The sequence below is a fragment of the Lingula anatina genome, chromosome 10, assembly GCF_051362555.1.
Source record: "Lingula anatina isolate TDL-2025a chromosome 10, LinAna3.0, whole genome shotgun sequence".
NCBI classification, from domain to species: Eukaryota; Metazoa; Brachiopoda; class Lingulata; order Lingulida; family Lingulidae; genus Lingula; species Lingula anatina.
Window position 1 is genome coordinate 449,443 of NC_141776.1, and position 22,543 is coordinate 471,985.

Sequence of the window (22,543 nt, forward strand, 5' to 3'; positions counted from 1 at the left end):
CAAGAACCATGCAGTCTTCTTTTGATATGTTGAAACCTACAGGAATGTTGTTATTTAATATTTAAATGCTGTTTAGTTCATGATATGCTGATAACGCTGATTAAAAAACATTACGCCTGAAAAGGGATTTGTAATGAAATCTGATCATTATTATATTACCTTACTAGGAGTAAATGCTGTTTTAATACTTATTAATAAATTTTAAGTTTGGTTATATTAGGTATACCTGAAGATTTTCTTTGGTTCTTGGTATTTTGGTGAATATGGTATTTTATATGCATACACTGTATGTGTCATTGTATGTCCTGATCAAGTCTGTGTCATATCTGGTGTTGTCATTGTTTGACGCATCTGTCTGTCACTCTGCTTTGCTGTTCAGTTGATTTAATCCTAAAAACTACATATTTTATTGCTGTTATTGGGAATTCAACAAATCCACACAAAAACTCCAAAGATTAAGGTTTCATAGGGTTGTTATCATTAATGTTTTTTTTTTTTTATACCATGCTTAATTATAAACATTGTTTGTTTTCCCAGGATGCCATTGCCCTGTTGGAACCAATGACAAACGACCCAGTCAACTATGTCCGCCAGGGGGCGCTCATCGCCAGTGCCATGGTGCTGATTCAGCAGAACGAAGTCACCAGTTCTAAGGTAGCACACACTTATACTTATAAAGTCTTTGCCTATGCCATAAGAGGTTGTTTTCATCCTCTTTGCTTTGATGTTATTAGGCTTATATATGATACTAGACAGACTTTAAATAGAAAAGGAAATCAGAATGAAATATTATCAATTTCAGCTATTTTGCTATATCCTTGTTGATGTTAACTGACTGGTATTAAATCTGAAGCAGCTGTGCTGCATTAAGACAAGAAAAAAAACAGCTTCAACAATAAATCCAGTCAGCCAGAAATAAAACCGTGTTCCAGCGTGTGCCGTTAACACGTTCACCAAATCAGACATGACATTGAGACGTCTCAGAGAGTGTGTTATAGGCAGGAAACACAGACTTAATGGTATCCTTCATCCAGCCTCTCCTGACATTAGCTTACTGCCTCATACAACACTTCAGCAGTCTTTTCCTCCACTGATGGTCTTCATAGCTCACTTATTTTACTATGAAATGCATGTACCACACACCCAAGGTGTGGAGAGAGAGAGAGAGAGAGAGAGAGAAAAGAAACTAAAAGATTTCTTTTTTTAATATTACAGTATTATTATTTTATTGTAGAATTTTTTTTTTTTTTTTTTTGGGGGGGGGGGGGGGTTTCTCAACTCTCTTGCCAATCTAACCACATTACTTTTATTACCATGGGTTTAGTTGTTGGAGGCAGAGAGGCCTCTTTGTGGACATTTTACTGTATGGAGATACAACGCGTGCTTTTATATTACATTTTAGATCAGAGAATATGAAGTCCAGTTGCATATCTTCTTTTTTCTGTCTTTCTCTTTTTAAAAATGAAATCCAGCCATATTAATTTCCGCATATCTGTTGCCACACATCTAGTCTGATTAAACTGCTTGTGAATAACATACCTTCATTGTTAGCAGAATATTTTTATTCATCCAGTTGTAGTTTCAAACAATTAATGGATGGAAAATTAAACCACATACAGGACAACAGCATCCAGGTGATGTGGGCTTATTTCAATGTTAGCCTTGTTTTTTTCTTCATTGTTTACTTGCATGTTACATGTATTTGTCGTAATCTCTGTCGATAATTTCACAGGTGAAATCGTTCAGAGAACTGTACGCCAAGGTGATTGCTGATAAACATGAAGACATTATGGCCAAGTTTGGAGCCATCACTGCCCAGGGGATTATTGACGCAGGTAATTATACAATTGTAACAGGAGAAGTAATGATTGCATTGGAATTGATCTGAGTTTTATTTATTTAATAATAATATTCTTTTTTTTTTTTTTTTTTTTTTTTTTTTTGGGGGGGGGGGGGGGGGGGGCGGGTATCTTTACCACAATCATGGAGAAATTTTCTTTCCTTTTTTTTCCCCAAGATATTCACAGACATCTCTCTGGCTAATTCGGTACACATTTCTGTTTGCTTGCATAAAGAACTTTTAAAAAAGTACACACACATACACGCACACATATATATATATATATATATATATATATATATATATATATATATATAGATAGATAGATAGATAGATAGATAGATAGATAGATATAGATATAGATAGATAGATAGATTTATCTTTGTTGATCCATCTTCCATTTTTGACCGTCTTCCGACAGAAAAAATTAGAGACCCGTCAATGTAAATTTGACAAAGACCCAGAAGACGCCCTAAATCCGCCCCTGTAGATAGATAAGTGTTATCCCCCACCTTGCTTCTGGCAAGGGAGGGGGAAGCACAACAAAAAAAAATCATTTGCCTCTTTCTACCTGACAAATATAAAATAGTTGATGAGGACAATTTTACTTTAATGTATAAGCCACAGTCCTGAATTTAACAAAATACTTGATCTAGTCTTGTTTCACTTATTTTATTTTATTTATTTTTTTTTTTTTTGGGGGGGGGGGGAGGAATGTACCTGCCCCTCTGTGCCCACCTTACCTTCCTATGGGTGACAACACATTAACTGAACTGATACATTGAACTGGTCAGCCTCAGTCTCTGTATTGTTTGTCAGGATTATTATCAACCTATTAATAGCCTCTGTGTTAATTGTTTTATTGTGTGAGAGAGACTGGATGAGTTGTACCTGAATACAAAGATCTTGGTATTGCCCTGGGGTTATTAGCACCTACTGACTCTGGTGACTAGAGTCAAGGACACAGGTAATGATTTCCAGGTGGAGGTCTATACTTGGTCTCTTGTCCACTGATGACAAGGAAGTGAAAAAAAAATTGAAGAGTAAATTTTTTGATCAGGGATATAATGAAGGATTGAAACATCGTGTCTTACAGGACTGGCTGGGAAAATGTTTAATCTCTTAATTAGGAAGTAATTTGCTTTTCAGTCATATAATAATAAGTAGAAAAAGAAGAAACTATGGCCTGTGTATATACATGATCTTTGCATGGCACTTTGTTCAAGAACTGTTAAAAAACTAATAGTATCAATGTATACACTGTAGGTTGACTGCAGCAACTAGAAGAATGAGTCTAGAACAGTTTTGTAACCCTAAAATTTACAAACAAGCACAATCTTGAGATAGTTTCAGTAAGTTTTGGACTTCATTGAGCTTGTGTGGTAAAAATAAAACTAGACACAAAATAGTGTACTCACAACCTTGAAATTGTTACACTTTGTGGCAAGTTAAAATTAAATCGGCATTTCCAAAACCAACTAGAAACACACTATGTGGAAAATGATCTTAAAACAATTTCTCCTGGCTTTGGGCTTAATCAAATCAGCATTTCAAAACTCAACTAGAAACAAAATATTAATTGGATTTCCATGTTGAGGTAACGAGTTATGATCAGGTGCACATGCACTCGCGCGTATGTGATGTAACCTCTCTTGGAAAGGCACCTGACCTTTTCTTCCTTGGGGAATAGATTGTTTCTTTTATGTTAATATTGTTGTACTTTTCCTATTTTTGGGTGTGAGAATTTTCTTCATTTTGGTATGAAATAAAGTTAAGACAGTTCCAAGTTTTTGTGTTTAAAGATATTATAGGAATGAGTAACATGTTTGCTTTGAGAGAAGTGAGGGGTGAGTCCTCCTTGCAGAACACAGTCCTCACTTTATTTCATACTAAAATATAATTCCCTTTGTATTGAAGGCAAGACATTTTTCAGTCTTTTCAAGAAATTCAGAGTTTGACTCCCACCAAGGTCCTTTGCAAAAATACCTCAATTTACATGTAACATGTTGACATTTTCAGAACTTCTGACTTAAAAATACTTTCTCTTTTCTGTGGAAGTTTTAATTAACCAATGTTCCATTTTAATTTTCATTAAAACGCAAAATATATTGAAAAACTGTGGCTTATATTATGGAGAAATTTGTTCTGACAGTTAGATTGTTCATTAATATCATGCTTCCTATCAGTTTGGAATCATATAGATCAAAAGTTAGATTTGTTAACCAAAGTTGACAAAAAAAAATGATGAGGTTTATATAAAGGTTTATGTTCATGTAATATTAAAAAGAAACAAAACCCAACTCTCTGTAGATTTTTTTCCTTTTCTTTATCAAATGGTTTGCAAAGTTATGGTTGATTGTCTTTTAGTAAAATTGTTTCTTTTTACTGTAGAAAAGTTAAAGAAAAAAAGGCAAAACTTATCTGAGAAATTCAAATCTGAAAATAACCTTTCTTTTTGTGTGCATAGACTGGAGTTTGAACTTGTTAATATTCCTATCTGTACAATACCTTATAAAGTGTCAGTAAAAATCCAAAACTTACCCAGAACTTTCAAACTTTTCCACCATTGAAGTTATGGCTAACTTCTTTACTACCAGCCATCAAAATCCAGAATAATTTCAGGGACTAAAACACTGAAACCCCCATGCAGACTGTAAACAGAAAATAAAGTTTGGAAATGCTCATACACTTCACTCCAGATTCTGACTAAAATGACTTGGCTGTTTGTGATCTGTAAACAGAAAGAAAAGGTCAAGTCAAATTTACATACCTGTGTAATCAACTGTTACATCATCAACTGTACACAAGTTGGGAGATGTTCTTTCATCTGTACTTGCCCGTAGATCTACACTTAATTGACAGGTTGTGTTTGTGAGAGAAGAGAGGTGAGAGCCTGTGGGCGTCTTCACATGGGGTCAGTTATGAACCGAGCTTATTTCCCTGGTGTAAGCAGATGTTGGCATTCTAGTTGAGTCGGTATTAAATTGTAATATTTCCTATCTGTAAGCATGTCTATATTTTCCCATACACATTGCCCTTAGTTTGTGTTTAAGTGTTTATCTAATATTATATTAAAATTTTTAAATGGATAATCATATGACTTTTAGGCTCGTAGCCAGAAAATTCAAAAGGAGGATTCTTTTTCTGAAAAAGACATTTTACCATAAAACAATCTTGTACCTAAATAAAAATTTACCCAGAGTGAATCTTTTCCTGACAAAAAGGGCATTTCGTTTGAACGCCTCACCCCCACCCCCCAAGTTACGGGCCTAACTTTCTACAATGCAACAACAAATAATACCTCTCAAATAGAGCTATGAAATTACATGTGGACAGATTAAACCCATTGAACATCATATATTTAAATACCTAATTGTATAATCAATTTGTTTCTTTGCTGATGCAGGTATAACTTTTTATAACTGGAGGAATGTATTTTTTTCATATGACCTCATATCTAATGCATAGGGAAAGTTAGTCTTATTTAAGACAATCTACAGTAGAGCCAGGTTGAATGGGCCTGGTGTTTAGTGACAGATCTTAGCCTGATAACCCAGTCCAAAGTGGTTCTTGTCTGAACAGGCTGTTGTGACAGACCATTGCTTGAAACAGAGAGGAATTTGTTTAGAGAAATTTGGACCAAGAGGGTACTGTGCCTAAAGTTTGGTTGCCTAGATAGGGTCTTGTTTAGCAAATAATGAATGATTGTAGATGCCAGTTATGGATGAACTCTTACTTAGGGCTATTACCCCCAGTGGGGGGAAGGAAGCTTATAAGATCCCTCCATTTGTCTGGGTGCTGAACTTTTGTCTTAAGATGTCTGCAACTTTAGCCAAGTCTCTTGCAATCTGCCTCTAGGCCATGGATTTTGTTTGTGTTCAGTTGCAGAACATTCAACAATGATTATTTCTTATTATGCATGTTATACATTTAATATTGTATACAGTGTCTTGGACCTCATTCCCATAAATTTTAGATAGATCTATCCCTGTGGGGAGTCTCACTAGATTACTGTCAGCTTAGCCGGCTTAAGCGTCTGTCCCGCCTACTAAAAGCTGTAAGGGGGTAATTAACTATGGTGCGCGCTCGGCTGACTGCAATTTAGCGTGAACCACCAGGGAGTTAGGTCGATCTAAATCTAAATCTCTGGATTGATTTAAATCCCTGGGAATGCACCCTTAGTTTCCAGTATCTCACAGTTTCAGGGGCGTGTCATTTTTCAAATTGATGTTCTTGGTGTTTGACAAATATGTAAATGTTAATATTCCAGCTGTAAATATTTCTTGTTGATTGTAATTAATTGGGTATAACAGTCTCATGTAAAAGTTCCAGCCTTTGCCTCTCTCTAAGCACATACTTTCTACCAAAGGTGTTTTCTTTGGCTGTGAAACTTTTTGACTGAAGTTTTTGTAACAAATTTGATAAACTCTCACAATAATGGATAAGTTGTGTAACACAACTGTCTAATTTATTGCGTTTTCTATTATTCTGAAACTGGCAGAATATTGGTCAGGGTTTTGCAGTTTATATTAAGTGTTAACAACAAGTTGCCTCCCCAGAAATATTATTGTTTTGTTTGGGTAGTAAGATTTTATTTACCTTGAAAGATACAAGTGCAATGTACAAATATGTCATGGCATTCATGGTAAAGTTTATGCTCCCCCCCCCCCCCAAAAAAAAAAAAATAAAATAAGTAAGTGAATAAAAAGTGAATTTGAAATTTAAGTTCCTGAATCAGCCACTCTCTTACCCCCTCCCCCTGTATCTGTAAAGTAACTATACCTGTAAGCTTAAACATTCTTATGTCTTCACCTGTGACCCTCTCAGAGCTTAACATACTTCTCCAAAGCTGACACATTGAAGAAAAATCAAGAAATGCCATCAAACTTGAAGACTTTGGAAGTAAACATGCCAGTTAAGATCCATCATGTACTTGTGACCTGTTTATTTCAATGAGATGACCATGGGTAGTATATGCTGAGTTAAGTACAAAATAAAATGAAGAAATTCCTGGCATGAAATGCTGGGAAAATTCCTGGCAATAACAGGCTTTAGGATACACAGGTCAGGTTAACAGGAAAACATCTGCGGGGCGTGTCTGTTTTTTTTTTTTTTTTCCCCCTTGGATCTACTGACCTTAAGTAACGTGGGCTGAGGGTGATCAACATTGAGCTAATGTTGCCTGGGTAGAATTCTGGGAAATTTCCTGGAAAAATTGACAACACGTGTGGAATACTGCATGCAGCATAAACTGAGCATGTCTTTTTTACTTCTGAATTTCATGAACAAAATTGAGAGCAAAACTTAGTAAGAATTAAGGATATATCATACAGTGTGATTGTGCATGTGTGTGTGTATTGAATGAATAACTGAGCTTATTTTCTCCCTAAATACTTGGAAACAACCTAAGTATATACACGTCAACTCTGTTCCTTATAAAGAGTCCAGTTAGATAATAAAATTGTGTCACTCTTCTACTTCAGGAGGCCGTAATGTGACCATGTCGCTGCAGAGTCGTACTGGTCACACTAACATGTCTGCGGTGGTGGGATTCCTGGTGTTCCAACAGTTCTGGTACTGGTTCCCGTTGACCCACTTCTTGGCCCTGGCCTTCACCCCTACTGCCATCATTGGACTGAACAAAGACCTTAAGGTGGGTTGGTGGTATGGGGGGTGGTCACTCTACACATGTGGAGACTACCTCATCATCTAGAATTGATATTTTGCTTACTGTTTTTATGATTGATAGGAGTATAAGATTCGATTTGTATAAATTATGCTATGATTTTGTTGTAGTTGCTGTTATTTTTCTTCTTTTATTATTATTGATAGAAATAGTAAAATAATGAAATATAATTTTGATGAAAAATGAAAAAAATATTACAGTATACATGTATATGTAGAAGCATTAAAAATTTATGACACATGGGCACTAGCTGCATGAAAACTCTTTCAATGACAGTTGAAAGTTAGAAAAGATGGGTACAACAGAACCAGCTTTTGTAACTTAATTCTTTTGAAAAGAAGCATCCAGATTTATTTTCACCATTTTTTTGGTATACTTCAGATGCCCAAGTGCCAGTTCCGCAGTAATGCCAAGCCATCAACCTACGCCTACCCTCCGCCACTAGAGGAGAAGAAAGACAAGAAGGGGGAGAAAGTCGAGACAGCCGTACTCAGTATCACAGCCAAACAGAAGAAGAAAGAAGCTGATAAGAAGAAAGAAGAAGGAGGGGAGAAAATGGAGGTGGTACGTGTAGACATCCTAAATGTGGTACTTGATTTCTGAAAAATTTAAAATTCAAGCCGTAAAATGGAAAGAACTCTATTATGTATGTACAGATCTTTCAGTTTGATTTCCAGTTAACATTTTCTAGCCTTTGTGCCATATTTGTTGCATTTTATTAAATTAAAAGCATGAATTGGTGAAATTTTTTAACTGTAATTGCCTTTTGATGCATCAAGGATGAAGAAAAGACAGATGAAGCTGAGAAGAAAGAAGACAAGAAGGAAGTGAAGAAAGGTTGGTGATGGCTGGTGACTCAGTCACTGCTCTTCCATGTTCAGGATGACATTAAGCTGTTGACTTGGGCAAATTTTCTGTAGATTCCCTCATAAAGTTGACTATAACAGTGATCCTAATAGCAAGCCTAGAAAAAGTTTAACCATAATGACCTCAAACCTATCTAGGTTTATTGTATTTAAGCCAAAGCAGAGATGTAGTGGCACTGTAAAATTTTATTTTAAAAAATAAATACATTTTAACACTGACCTTATTTTTTATATAAATGTATTAAATATTATAATAATTGAAAGCAATTTAAACTTTTACAGTTACAGAGCAAATTCAAAGTCTCTACTTATTAATTAGCATTTTAAATTATTGGATAAAACTGGGTTAGGGTTTTATTAACCGGTATAATACTAATGCTTTTTAGAAAAAGAAGAAAAGAAAGAGGAAGCTGAAGAGAAAGAAAAGGAAGAAAAAAAGAAAGAAGAGCCAGCCTTTGAAATGTTGGACAACCCAGCCAGAGTGATGAGAGCTCAGGTAAATTGTGGAATATGAAAGGTGATAAATCAGGTTTGACCTCAGTTAAAGTACCCAGGAATTTTGTGTTTTTTACTTGAGTTCTGAAGGCAGCCTTAGACCTATGGTCAATAGGCATTGGTCACACAGCACAGGTAGGGGTCCAGAAATATTATCTGACCCTTAGACTACTTAGTCCCCTATTCTGAATGGGGCCATATATGTACTAGTAACATGCTTGTATATATCCATACAAAATGTATTAGTAGTTAAAGTAGTTAAGATAATAGGTTATGTTCAGCACTGATGTACTTAATAAGATTACATAAATACTTCTTTTTAAAATATACATGAATGAATATTACATTAATATAAATAATGATAATTAAATAATTTGTTCTTTCAGTTGCGAGTTGTCTCCCTACCAGAAGGTTCCAAATACAAGGGTTTGAAAGATGTAAGTAAATAGAGGTCACTTGTTAGAACCTGAGCAACTAGTTTTAAACAATTAATTAAGTCTTTTTGTAAAAATGGTGCTGTTGCCATCACCTTACTTCGATCATGGCTGGTATGTGTCATATGGCAAATGTTGAATAAGAATGTTACTAAGTCTGATAAGCTTGTTGGAAGCATCATGGTAGGATAACCAAAAAGTTCTGTTGTTGATGAATGTATTCCTTCAAAAATATGCTGGTGATTGAATATCAAATGATGGTCAAAAACTACCTGAGGAACATCTTCATCTCCAGTTCACATCAGGGGCTTTACTTTAATTGGTTACTTGCTGATTGAATCTTTAGACATTTTCTGTAGCACAACTTGGGAATTCAAATTCTGTGAGAGGGCGGAAGGGTAGCTGACCATAATTGTGATGTCGTGTAGTTATTTCCTTTGATATCAAAGTTAGTTCTGGTGTGAACTTGTCTAGATGTCTGATGTGTAAACAAATTCTCAATTTTTGGAAACTTGGAAGAGATTTTTGAAGAATGATAAGTATGGAAAGAATTGCACTCCTAACAGTACATGTGCCACAAAAATTACACATGATGTGTTGATACTGCTTAATGAGAGTCACTGAAACACCTCTCACATCTTTGCCAAAAAAGATTTCTTAATTTTGGTGTAAAGTACACAAGTTGTTACACATCTGAGGAATGCAGATACTGTGTTATTATGTTGACCTGTGACACCCAAGTCACCAATAAACCAGTCTCACTAAACTGATTTAACATAACCTTTAAGTATCTCGAAAAACAGATCAGATGGAGTTTAAGTTGCACTTTTAAAGTAAGTGTGATTTTATGCGCTGTTTAAGTTTTTTGGCCCGGTGTAACCTGTAGGTTCATGATTGAGTTATTTCATTTAGTTTGAAAAAACATAGCCTTCAAGTGTGCCAAAAGACAAATTGGGTATTTGTTCAGTTATAAATCAGAAAATATGCATTTGAATTTAAGTATCCGTACGTCTAAATCAGTGTCTGTAAGCTCATTATGGAACAGTTGTGTCACTTCATTTGTTCAGTGACCGATAAGATGTTTGTTCAGGTACACATTAAAAGAGATTGAGCATGCATCTAAATATTTGCGTTCAAATATAACTTAATAAAGAGTTGTGGGATCCAGCAAGTATAACTGTTTTTTTTTTTTTTTTCATCCCAAGGGGTCACGCAAGCAGCCATATTAGATTTTTTCACGTCACCTCTAACCTAGCTGTGAACACATGGGTGAACAGTCTGCTTTGATTCAAGTTAACTTAACCTTTAAATAGCAGTGGAAATCCTTATCTAATGATGCTCTAAGTGACCCTTTTAGGCATTAAGCATGTTAAAAGTGGGCAGAGTTGCAACAAAATGCATTTTCTTCATCAGAATGAGAATGATTTTTTCCAGAGGTTCTAATGATTGGACCACTTAAAACATTTTAAGTTAAAGCACTTTCTGTAATTGAGTGATATTAGGCATTAAATGGCCATGTTTTAAAATATTCAGACTGTAAAAATGAAGGTCTCATGTAGTGGAATGTACAGGAGACAAAGCTGACTCAAACCAGAATAAATCTGAATGACAGAAATATGAATTGAATGTTACCTTTATGACTTATTTGTGCGTGTAAATGATTGAAAATGCCAGGGTAATTTTTATAATAGGACAAATCCATGACACACTGCCTCCCATTTTTACTCAGCATATACTAGTTCTTGTCTGCATGAGTATTATTGTGGATAATGAGCATTAGCGTTGATTGCTAGATGATGAAATTCAAAGTTACGTAATGATCTTTCTAGGTGTCTAATGGCGGCATCATCATGTTAAGTAACAGCAAGCCTGGAGAAGATGAAGAACTTATAGAACATGTGGCTGGTAAGGAAATTGATAATAATAATAATAATAAAAATAAAATTGATAATAATAATAATTATAATAAAATTCATTAGTCTTTAACTCCATTTTGAAAGTGGATCAAAAAATTAAAAGCACACGATTAAAAATTTTGTTTATGGATCATAATTTTGTTTTTGATGTAGTAGACCTCAATTGTTGATCAAAAAAGCAAAATGTTTTGCTATATAAAGGTCTAATATTCATTGTGTGACTTCAATGTCTGTGAAAAGAGCAACTGAAGATCATGTGTTGCTTCTGTTTCAGCTGGAGGGCCCAAGGTGGAGGAAGAGAGTGAACCAGAACCACCTGAGCCATTTGAGTGGCCAGAGGATATCTGAATTATCCATCAGAATTATCCAGATCCATTTGAACGGCCTGAAGACATCTGAAGTACCCATCTGGATTATCTAGATCACCAATATGGATTAATGAGAAACTAAATGTAGATTAATGTGAATTTTAATGTGACTGTCTCTCTGGTGGAGGGCTATACTGATGAAGATTTGAACTCGAGTTTTAAAAGCCACATGAAATAAAGATTGGCAATGTGGATAGGAATAAAACTGAATTTTTTTTCTTGGTGTAATTGATGTATATGAATATTGACACTTAAGAATTTTCTCAGTTAAGATGTTCATATGATCAGATATAGATGTCACGAAGCAGAAAAGAAAGAGGACAAGAAAGCTATGACTTTGATATGGATAGGGTTATGATGTGGTAGAAAGAAAACATGTTAGGTATAGTTACCATTGTCATTTATAGAAAACATGATTTTTTTCCATTTGAAAAGTTATCACTGTTTGAAAACCTAATACTCTATAATGTACTATGTCTATAAATAAAAAATGTGTGAGTTCATCAGAGCATTGTTATTTTTCATGTACAGACATATCCAGTATGGTGTCTATACATGATGACTGTCACCGGAGTTGGTCATTGTTATCTTCTGCTTCTTGTCTGTACATTTGACAGCTTTGCTGGCTCCTTTTGAATATATTCTAGGATGATTGTTTGCTGAGTCAGATATATTATCAAAAAATTCAGTGTGGACAAAAAAAAAAAAAAAATGAGCCACTCTCAATTCAAAATTCATCTGATTTAAAAATGTCTTTCAAATAAATGTGACTGAAAAAGTGCACGATTCCTATATCCTGCCATACATGTTTTTCACTTTTTTTCAAATCTATTGTAATATGGATTAAAAAAATGTTTGACAGGGATGTGTAAAAATCTCAACAAAACTGAAAAATCTCCCAAGTAACCTGATCACCATACAGTGCAAAATGATGAGTAACAACATGCGTATAAATGTTTTTCTTTTTCATGAAACATTACAAGATCATAAATAAATACATTTACATTAACAATTTTTTCTACTTGAGAAAATTACCATGTACAAGAATAGGGTGAGAATATATAATTAACTTGTCCAGTGCTCATTAATTAGTAGTACTCAGTATATCCATCCTCCTGTTCCATGCATATAGTAAACTATAATAATATAATATATACTGTATACAAGCTCACTATCTGCAGTGTTCAGACCACCACTTTTTTTCTTTTTGATTACGTTAAGTCAAGTACAGGTTAGTAAATTGCTCTTCACTTTGTGCAAAGTATTCAATCCATGGTCAGGGGCATTACTTTATTTGAAATCAGCACAGGTTGTCCATAAGGTGAATAAAACAGCTTATACATGTCACGCCCCTTTATATATCTGACATGATTTCAACATAAAATGATTTAGACTATAGATAAAATTACAACTTTTTAATTTGAAATGTAGGTCATGATCACTTGACCTTCAGTTGGTTCCCCATACACTGGTTAGTGTTTATTTCTCCCAAAGATTTCCGCTTCTTAACGGGGTAATCATGGTTTATCCAAAGTTTCTCAATGTCCTTGTCTTTACTGTCTTTAATGACTGCTCTGGTGATTTCTTGAATTTCCTCATGGAGGGACTCCATGTCTTTTCCAGCATCAATTACCTGAAAAAGAAAGCATAATATGTTCAAGACAACTTCTTAACTATTAATTGGCACTATTTTATTTTTATTCATCTTTTTGGTCTTTTTACCAAGAGGGTAAAAAAAATTCGATTTTTTATGTATTTTATAATACATATACAATGGTTGAATAAACTTTATTATTAACCAAATATGAAAACTACAGTCATGCTGATAACTTTTAAAACAACTTAAAATTCAGACCAACAGAAGTGGCAGACAGACAGAAGTGTTTTAGTTGGACTGACTGACTGTAAATTCAAAACAATAGCTCTTTTTTAGGAGAGAGTTTTAGCAAATGTTTTCAAATTGTATTTGTTTCGATATGACCAACACTTTCCGTCAGTCAGCTACTCGCAATAATCACACACAAAGACATAAATGCTACTAAGTTAACAGTCATCAATCAATCCTTGTATTCTTCATGTGCTCTTTTTTATTTCTGTTCCTTTGCATTTAAGGTAGTTCTCTCATATTAGCTTTTTTGCGATCTGCGCAGATTTCGCGCATGAGTAGTTTTTTGCGATAGCGGCTAATGATAAACATATAACATGCAATAAAATACGTAATTCACCCTTTTAAGAAATCAGTATGAAATCTTTGATGTTATTTTGGTCGAAGCGCTACGAATATGTCAACAATGCGTTGCGTATCTGTGAACGCTTGGTCTTTTACGCCGTAAAGTACCCACTTGCGACTTTGTTTACAAATGCCGCAATGTAAGAAATTACGTGAAGAAGGGATAGAAAAGAACGTTTTAGTAAGGCTTGTATAGCAGTGACAAGATCTTATCTCACGGAAAATAATCACAATTGTTTGCATTTTGACCACAAAGTGTATTGTGGTGGTTTGTCACATGGTTACGATGTGTGCAACAAGACATTATTAATTGTCTTCTTCAGCATTGGTTTCCGATCACCCAGGGCCAAGTTACCGTGATTTGTATTTGTATGCTGAAAACAATTCTCTTCTTTCACAATAAGTTAAAATAATTAGACGCATGGCGTTTTGTTGTTGATTTAAGTATGTTATTGAACAATATGACCTGCAAACAGTGCGATTTTCAGCTCTCCAGGAAAGATGCAACAGGTGTGCACCCGCCTGGCGTGCTGCGACGTCATTCTTGTAATGGTTTTGTTAAAGTGTAAATGGACAAAACCATAAAACACACAACAGAAGACCAAGGGTTTTTATGCAGATACATGTAATACTTTTTTGATGCTAGGAAAATAAACAGTATATTTTTATTAGAAGATAAAGTGTACTTTATTCCAACTTTATCCTAATTTACCCAATCATAAACAAGAGATCTAGCTGATCGACTTTAGTTTGTAAATATATTACTTCACAGAAATTATTCAGCCCATAATGCATTAGAAGATAGTCTTGAGTTACAAAACTTAGTTAATTTTTGCAATGATGAAAGTGAAGAAAATCCTTTTTTTTCTGATTTTTTTATTTTATCCCAGTCAACTGACTCAATCCTGTGTGAAACCTTTACCAAATTCTGTAGAAAACCTTGTTTGTAAAAAAATAATTTCTTCATTTTATGAAATTTGGTTAACTGATGCAGAGAAGTATAAATATAATTTTCATAGAAACATAATAAGTGTATGAGTTAAAAAACTAATGATACAAATATATTTATCTTAATTTGCTAGTAAATTCCCATTGATTCCTATGTAAATTTGATAAAAAATCGTTGCTCAAGCAGCCCTGGCTCAAAAACAAGCGTGGTGTGGTACATATTTTTTTGTAAATTTCTTTGAGGTCTACCAAGATCTATAACATATCCACATAAAATTAAAATCGCTAGGGCAGAATTTTTTATTTTTGCATTTTTCAGCAAAATTAAGGGCATTTTGGCAAAATCCCCATATAACGCAATGTAATAAACGTAGCGTTTTTCGGGACACCACCTCTCGAAAACGAGCGTGGGGACCCCCAATTTTTTTTTTCATATTTTTTACTCATATGGTAAGAAGATTTTGTCTTACAATTTTAATCAAAATCGCTAGGGCAGAAATATGAAATCTGAAATATGAGAGAGCGTCCTTAATTCTAAAGAATAAATGACGTATAATTGCCAGCTACCAGGCCCCTTTACAGCCTCTGGATCCCTTGGATGTTCAACCCCCTCACTCCCCCCCCCACCCCCTAAAAAAAAATAATAATAAATAAAACTTCAGCAATTACCCTCCAGTTGTTTTCCTTCAGATGCTCAAAGTTCTTTGCTACTTTTTCTTGGAAAGGTGTATTTTCATATCTAAAAACAAAACAAAAAAGATGTTTTTATTTTCTGCAATAAATCTGCAAGCTAAGAAATATGTGTACATTATAAAGGAAAAAAACAAGAAAATGTTTTCCGGAAAACTGAAGATTTCTAAGCTACTGGGGTACTGCACTTAAACAAGTGAAATATCATTGTTCTCTTAAACCTACAACTATATCTGCTCAAGGTCTGTACATGAGGGATGAAGCTGTCAGCAGATGGATTCAAGATGTAACCTTAAATCTGAGTACTCATCTTACCACAGCTAACAATCTGCAAAGTTAATATTGACCCCATGGCCATTGCCTGTAGAAATGCATAATATTTAGTAAAATTATGTGAATATGTTGAATTACTGGCCGCAACTCTGCTTCAGGGTTGTAGATCCTCAGACCTTGGTGGCCTGAAGGCTCAGAATATTCAAAAGTTTTTTGGGCAAACTGCATTACCCCATCTCTCACCTCTCTCCCCCAAATCCGCCTCTCTTGGCTGCCTCTTCTGGTGTCAGGGTCAGGTACAGGATGAGATCTGGCTTTGGGAGACCAATGTCTGGTTGTCGACACCAGTCTAAGCCGAAACCCTTGAATATGTTAAAAAAAAACAATAAATAATCAAACTATCTCAATTTACTTGAGAACAGTAGATAGATCTTCAAGTTCAATAGGTCCTCAAGTTCTCAATGAATGATTCAGAATAAGATCTACATTGGTGACAAAAAGAAATTAATGAAATTTCCACAAAAAACAAAAAAAACTTTTTTCTATCTTAAGGTCTAACATGTTTTGTGGCTTTAACTCACCTGTTTAGCAGCAGTAAACGCCACCCCTGAAAATGCATATCTGTCAACAATGAGAGTAGTCCCCTGGAGTAAATGCTCTTTCATCTTTGGTCTGAAATCAAAATAAAAATGAAACTACATAAAATACAAAATGCTTGTGCAAACATTTAGCATACAAATCATGTACAGAATGGAGATATGCCACCTTTTGTGCTTGGCTCTTTTTTATCACACGGTGTCTTTGAGTGAAAAGAGATGAAAGAGGAAGGGGGATACAAACCACTCCCATTACCATGGAGCCAGCATTATCCGTTAATTCTTTATATCTGGAGGTTAAATATAGACTTGTCTCCCTACACTGTAAACCCTCTCTTAAACTTGACCGAATAATTTACCTCTAACCCTTTACAGCCTACTGCGTACCCAGTATCTAAATTTTCCACCTTTAGTATTGTCCTTTAGTAGATATGATAGTTGTTTTATTCTGGTGTACAGACTAGAGAGAATATATGTTCCAAATTAAAGGGATAATAACTCTTTGTATGAGATCTATATTTCACAATAAAAACATTGTGAAGAACTCATAGAAATATAATATATTTTGTTTTACCACAAAAACGTCAGTTATAGCTGTTATTCTGATATCTGAGCTTGTCTTTAGACCACGTGACCTCCATTGATGGCTATACTCTGTTATAATCTCTTAAGAGATTATAACAAAAAAACTTTTTAGAAAAAAAACCAGGGACTAACTTTGAATGTAAAAATAGATTCATTAATCATTGGTAAGTATGGGAAAATTGTTCTTTACTCCAGGAAAATTCATTTTTGGGCCAAAACGAAGAGTTATTATCCCTTTAAGTGACTGTTATCCCTAAAACATTACAAGATATAAAGTCTTGGAACCATGAACAATCTAACTGAGAAGACCATGTTGATGTTCTATTAGTTCATCTACTGACAAATACTGACACGGCCTCCCATCTGTTAGCTGAGAATAATAGATGTACTGCATGGTCCTCCAGTTCACACTTCTTCTCTAGATACTGACTGATAATACCCCCTATTGCTGTCCCACGATCTGAAACATTGAGAAGAGATAAACCTGGATCGAAGCAACCGATTTTGTTCACAATATACACAAAGTATACGCAAATATAGTAACTAGTAATAATGTCATGCATACATTACATGTATCAGTACTGTATGCTAATTGATTAGGGTCACAAAGAAGGAAGTTTAACATACATGTTGAAAATGAAAAGACCAAGTTGTTATTACATAGTAATTTAAGGGATTACACGCACTGTATTGATTTCCTCAGAATTGCAATTCTGACTGGATTTTTGTTTTAATTTATTTTGAGTCTAAACACAATCGATTGTTTATCTACAAATAGGCTCCTTTTTCTTGTATGGATCTAACAATGTGTTGCTTTACAGGGTACTGTCAGTTTAAAAGGAGTTTGTTTGAACTTCTTGGTTTTTATTTTTACAAAACACACTCAGGCATATTGCTGAAAAAATAATTATTAGTAGTGGCCTCTGTGAGCATGTTCAGAAAGGATTTCCTCTGTTCCAGCTGTAGTTGGAATTCCTATACAGGAACCTACACTGTATATATAATAGGATTCCAAAATGTTCTGCATGCTTTTCTTCTGTATAAACAATAGCATCTGAAAATCCCAATATAGTTCGGCTTTACATTTAAAAATAAAGAGAATAACAAATACCTGATATTGCAGTTTTAAAGTAAATTTAAAATATATGAATTTTGTTCACTGAATACCTAGCAAAATATTCTCAATGCAAATGGTATATTAAATTTTATAAAATCTGTTTGATACATTACTTTTTATGACAGTAGATGTATTTTGAAGACTTATTTACAACACAACTCACCAGCTTTATTTTGATACAAAGGACACGTCTTTTTCATCATTGACATAGTTTCCATTGCTCCACTGATATCAAGTGTATAGTCCCATGGCAAATTCCCATTCTCTAAGTCCTACTTAACTGAGGTTTGAGGATATTTGTAGTGCCTAATAAATGCTTCTGTGAATGACTGAACTAATAATAAAAATGCTAACAATGTTGCTTATATGAATGGTTGCTTTCATGGTGAACATTAAACTCTCTTAAACAACAGTCTTGTTACATGTACTTTCTAATGAACCAATATTAAGTACAAGAATGCTGAAATAATTTCTGACAGCTTCACGATGTAGAGATAAGTCATAACTGACAGCAATATTTCATCTCATAAGACAATCTTGCATACATTCTTCCTTGAGTCCACAAGTGTTTATCGTGATGATCAGCTCAAATTTCTCCTTATATCTATCCTTTATGAAAAAGGTTGCTTCTATGTAAGGTTAAACTTATGATTACATTAAATTCTCTCAAACTATAACTGTTATTACCCAATGAACAAGAAAAACGAAGTACAAGATAACTGAACTATCTTCTGACACAGCCCGGGAGCCACTGGTCTGCCGCTAGGTGGCTATTAAACAAACCGGAAGTTCGAGAATTTGAATTGGGCAATATTTTTTGAGATTTATAGGGTGTCATAAACGGTGTATTATCTCGGCTATTAACGTACTTGGGGTTACAATATGTACATTGTCATATTGAGAAATAAATTTCGAATAATGTGAGATGACCCAAAAGTTGATCTACAGCATATTTAATGTTGAAAAATGAGTTTGAAATCGAAATTTTATTAAAGCTATTACGGAAGTTCGTTTTTGATTTTGATTTTTGTACCTATAGAGGCCTCCGCACAACTTGAAATTACTACAAGTTGTGGAAAATTTATTCAGCTTTCTGTCAATGTAAGCATGTAAAGAACTTTGCCTTAAGCTGTGAATGGCACAAATCAATTCACGGCCATGTCAGCCTGAAAACTCTCACTTACGATATCCGCATATAAGCCTCGCTTTGACTTAGTGCTTTCTCATGAGCTTCAGTCTCGTTTTAGTTTTTCCTTCACACAGTATTACTTATATAGAGCAACTGGGTATTGGGGACAATGAAATAATTTTTTTCTTGGCACTTACCACGGTGCTAATACAAATGAACTTTAACATTTTTTTTCATTGTAGATAAACCTTTTTATTACATGAGGCCAACTGATGAGGGTATTCCTTTCATTAAATATGAAAAATAACAAATGAAAGACAATTTACATTTAATCACATTGCTATATATTTTATTTTAATTTTACATAAAATTCAACTAGCCTGAAATATTTTACCAGTGAGACATGTACATTGCAAAATAGTTATTTTACATTACATTGTACATTAATTACCCAGTAGGTGATAATTCAATGCTACTTTACTTGATTGGTACACATTTATATATATTTAACCATCTAACACACAATTTCCCTTTACACAGTGGACCAGAATTTTTACAAATAATATAATTTCATAAATTTTCCCAAAGATGTCATGTTAATTTTCTTTCAGTGATACCAGGTATCAATCCATATTTGCATTTGAATAAACTTGTTTTACTTGTATTCCGATAAGTAGATATTACCTATAAGCTACACATATATAAAAAAAACCTGCACAGTAAAAATAAAACAATGTATTGTTAACTTAGTTGCACATACACTTTTAACTAACTTCATGTGGTTAAAACCTAAATTGATTTCACAAACTGCATTTCTATGTACTGATAACCAATAACTATTTATATTAGCAAGAGCACATATTTTTCATCCCTTGGAAGTATCCCAGAGGTTGTGGTGTTCATTGCCACACAGCATTTGGAAATGATGGGCGTTTTTGTTATGATAATTGCACGGCAAAAGGAATAATCCTGGTCCCATTCATGCTATTCAAGCCTAGAATAAATAATAGAGTTTTTAAAAGAATATCATAAAAAAATTCTAACTACATTTATCAATTGCTCACACACATACACACTGAAATTAATCATAATTTATTGCAATCTTTGTAATAGGTAAACTGTAACAATCAATCTTGAACAGCACTATATTTACAATCTTTACCTTAAACTGCACTATTTATACTTAATTCATAACAGTGATTATTAAAAAAACATTTGAAACTGAACTTTGGGCAAAGTTGCACACCCATCATATATATAATTCAAAAACCCAATTTGAATCAAGGCATGAAAAAATTAGAAAACACATGCAAGTCAGAGCACCACATCACTATCATATGCCCTCATCATTGAAGAGCCTGTTTCATTTAATGTACATACACACATACATATATTATTCACCTTTTTTAAACTTGCATTTTTATGACATTCTTCTCCTCAAAACCCCCAACCAATGCAATAAAACTTATTTTGTGTTTACATGTTTTTTTTTCTAAAAAAATTAACACAATTGATACATTTAACCCCCCCCCCCCGCCCCCAGCAAAAAAGACATAATTTATGATTCATATATTTCAAAACATGCCTATGGTTAGTTTACAATACTGTATCTTTCTCAACTACTGGTACCAATGCCCCCCCCCCCCCCCCCTCCCCACCGCTTTGCAAACAAGTACTGGTACACCACGATATGCACTTACGTATACGTGTATGCAGGTTGGATGACAATGTTATTTCGCAATCCACTTCATCCTTTTCACATTAAAACACGAAGAAATTGCATGAGAAGCCAAGATTCAAACATTTCACTTATACGGTGACATTCATTCCATGCATGAGACCAGAAAGCCACTGCCATCACTCGATCAACTAAATGATAGGTACCCGGCACGGTGAATATACAGCTTGTTGGAAATGTTGAAATTCTACAAATTACAGGCCATCGCACATCTTAAAAATTTGATATGTTCAAAAAATATTGCCAAACTATGAAAAAACAGGAACAGATAAAGAAAAAAACCCTTAAGCTGCATTTGGCACAGTTCAAAAGTCAATGTTTACAATGACGTTTTGTGTGCGGCCATTTTGCTAATCGCCAGTAACTTTAGAGAATACTCAGTGAAATCGATACACGAAGACTTATTCGGTGTATAAAATGTAACTTAAGCATATACTGTATTGTCCCGTCAAATTCATTAGTATTTAAATCTACTGTTCATTCCACAAACACATGTACAACTTACCTGTCTCTATGCCTTCGTCTCCCGCCAAATTTTTTTGGGGCTACCACTCCACGTTTTGAAAATGAGGCCAAATCTAATATTTTCCAAAATAACCGTCAAATCAGCCAGTGGCTCCCGGGCTGACAACACGATGTTGGATTAATAGCATTTGGTAGGATTTCACGTTTTTAGACTGTCTTGAGTTCATATTGGTCGATCCTGCTGATCAGCTGAAGCTTTAGCTTGTATATATCCTTTTCCTTTTGGTGTACTTGATCGCGATATGAAGTTTATTTTATTTTATTTGGTTCACCTATGTTACCGCTACGATTCCCCGTCGTTCATTCCCTCCAGCATGGCCGCTGGACTAATGTTACCAGGCGGTGGAAACGCGCTACTTATATGATTAAGACGAGCCTAGCCGTCAGTACCGGATATTGTTTTGTGACCTTGAGGAGCAATTAGGTTTGGTCTTTGCGGCACGCATGAACAGTAGTCGAACTACCACACCTGGGTCTTTTGTTTTTGACAACTGTTCACTCGTAATCGAGGCGCTTGTTCAAGACTACAGGCTGATATCTACTAGTACTACCAGTGGCTTCATTAGTAACGTTCCCACAATACTTAGTTTTCTGTCTGTGCGTACATACCCTGAAAAAAGCCAGCCTCGCTGACGAGAACAATGGACGTTTCTCACCCCTCTCTAGGATTACCCCTGGTGTTACGGGGCAAATATGACGTCGCTGTAATGGGTTAAATACGATCAATTACTGACTTGACATCAGTATCGAGTGATACAGCTGGTAAATGACAACAATCCTGATCAGAGACGTGCTCACTCGCCTTCAGCAATATTAAAACCTAAACAAGAAGCAATCTTTATAGCACCAGCACCTTAACATAAATCAGTTACCTGGGAAGCGCCAAAGTTTAGCAGGTGTCCCCGACTTCTCAAGCGCTTCGACTAACTTTACACACTGCGTGGATTTTCCTGCGCGGTCACAGCCCTCAAACACGATCAGTGAGCCCCTTCCCATGGTTGATTTTTTTCTTGATCCTTTAAAATTGGCTCCCACGCAATATTTCCTAGTGGCGACGGGGGCAAGTCTTGACCTGATACACCTTATTTTCGCGGGAAAACCAAACAT

At 34.8% G+C, this 22,543-nt stretch overlaps 3 protein-coding genes across 4 annotated transcripts in view; 1 reads left to right on the top strand and 2 right to left on the bottom strand.

Moving 5' to 3' along the window:
• The window catches only part of LOC106178670 (D(2) dopamine receptor A), a 68,755-nt gene extending 64,170 nt beyond the window's left edge, over positions 1-4,585 (bottom strand). Inside the window, exon 1 of the mRNA XM_024076437.2 lies at positions 4,382-4,585. The gene's annotated coding sequence lies outside the window, so the exon portion shown is untranslated. The remainder of the gene's footprint in view (positions 1-4,381) is intronic.
• The window catches only part of LOC106160953 (26S proteasome non-ATPase regulatory subunit 1), a 142,805-nt gene extending 130,697 nt beyond the window's left edge, over positions 1-12,108 (top strand). Inside the window, exons 21-29 of the mRNA XM_086997288.1 lie at positions 538-654; positions 1,733-1,835; positions 7,324-7,493; positions 7,908-8,090; positions 8,306-8,363; positions 8,779-8,888; positions 9,274-9,324; positions 11,151-11,226; positions 11,512-12,108. Of these exons, the coding sequence (XP_086853414.1) occupies positions 538-654; positions 1,733-1,835; positions 7,324-7,493; positions 7,908-8,090; positions 8,306-8,363; positions 8,779-8,888; positions 9,274-9,324; positions 11,151-11,226; positions 11,512-11,585 (942 nt within the window). The 3' untranslated portion in view covers positions 11,586-12,108. The remainder of the gene's footprint in view (positions 1-537; positions 655-1,732; positions 1,836-7,323; positions 7,494-7,907; positions 8,091-8,305; positions 8,364-8,778; positions 8,889-9,273; positions 9,325-11,150; positions 11,227-11,511) is intronic.
• A 441-nt stretch (positions 12,109-12,549) lies between these two features.
• On the bottom strand, positions 12,550-22,543 carry LOC106178671 (thymidylate kinase). 2 transcript variants are annotated; one of them, XM_086997298.1, is made up of 6 exons: positions 22,309-22,543; positions 17,279-17,387; positions 16,328-16,418; positions 15,990-16,108; positions 15,453-15,522; positions 12,550-13,238 (listed from the first exon to the last, which is right to left on the bottom strand). In XM_086997298.1, the coding sequence occupies exons 1-6, from the start codon at positions 22,541-22,543 to the stop codon at positions 13,044-13,046; spliced, it is 819 nt and encodes a 272-aa protein (XP_086853424.1). In that variant the 3' UTR covers positions 12,550-13,043. The 2 variants fall into 2 exon arrangements, with proteins under 2 accessions (XP_086853424.1, XP_086853425.1); XM_086997299.1 differs by lacking the exon at positions 22,309-22,543 and adding an exon at positions 18,208-18,664.

What these genes read in the sequence shown, in the direction of transcription:
- LOC106178671 (XM_086997298.1), bottom strand. Translation starts at nt 22,543, where the DNA reads ATGTTTGGTTTTCCCGCGAAAATAAGGTGTATCAGGTCAAGACTTGCC. An exon ending in TAAACTTTGGCGCTTCCCAG is followed by an intron (nt 17,388 to 22,308) that starts GTAACTGATTTA and finishes TCAATGTTTCAG; the next exon opens with ATCGTGGGACAGCAATAGGG. An exon ending in GGCGGATTTGGGGGAGAGAG is followed by an intron (nt 15,523 to 15,989) that starts GTGAGAGATGGG and finishes TTTTGTTTTTAG; the next exon opens with ATATGAAAATACACCTTTCC.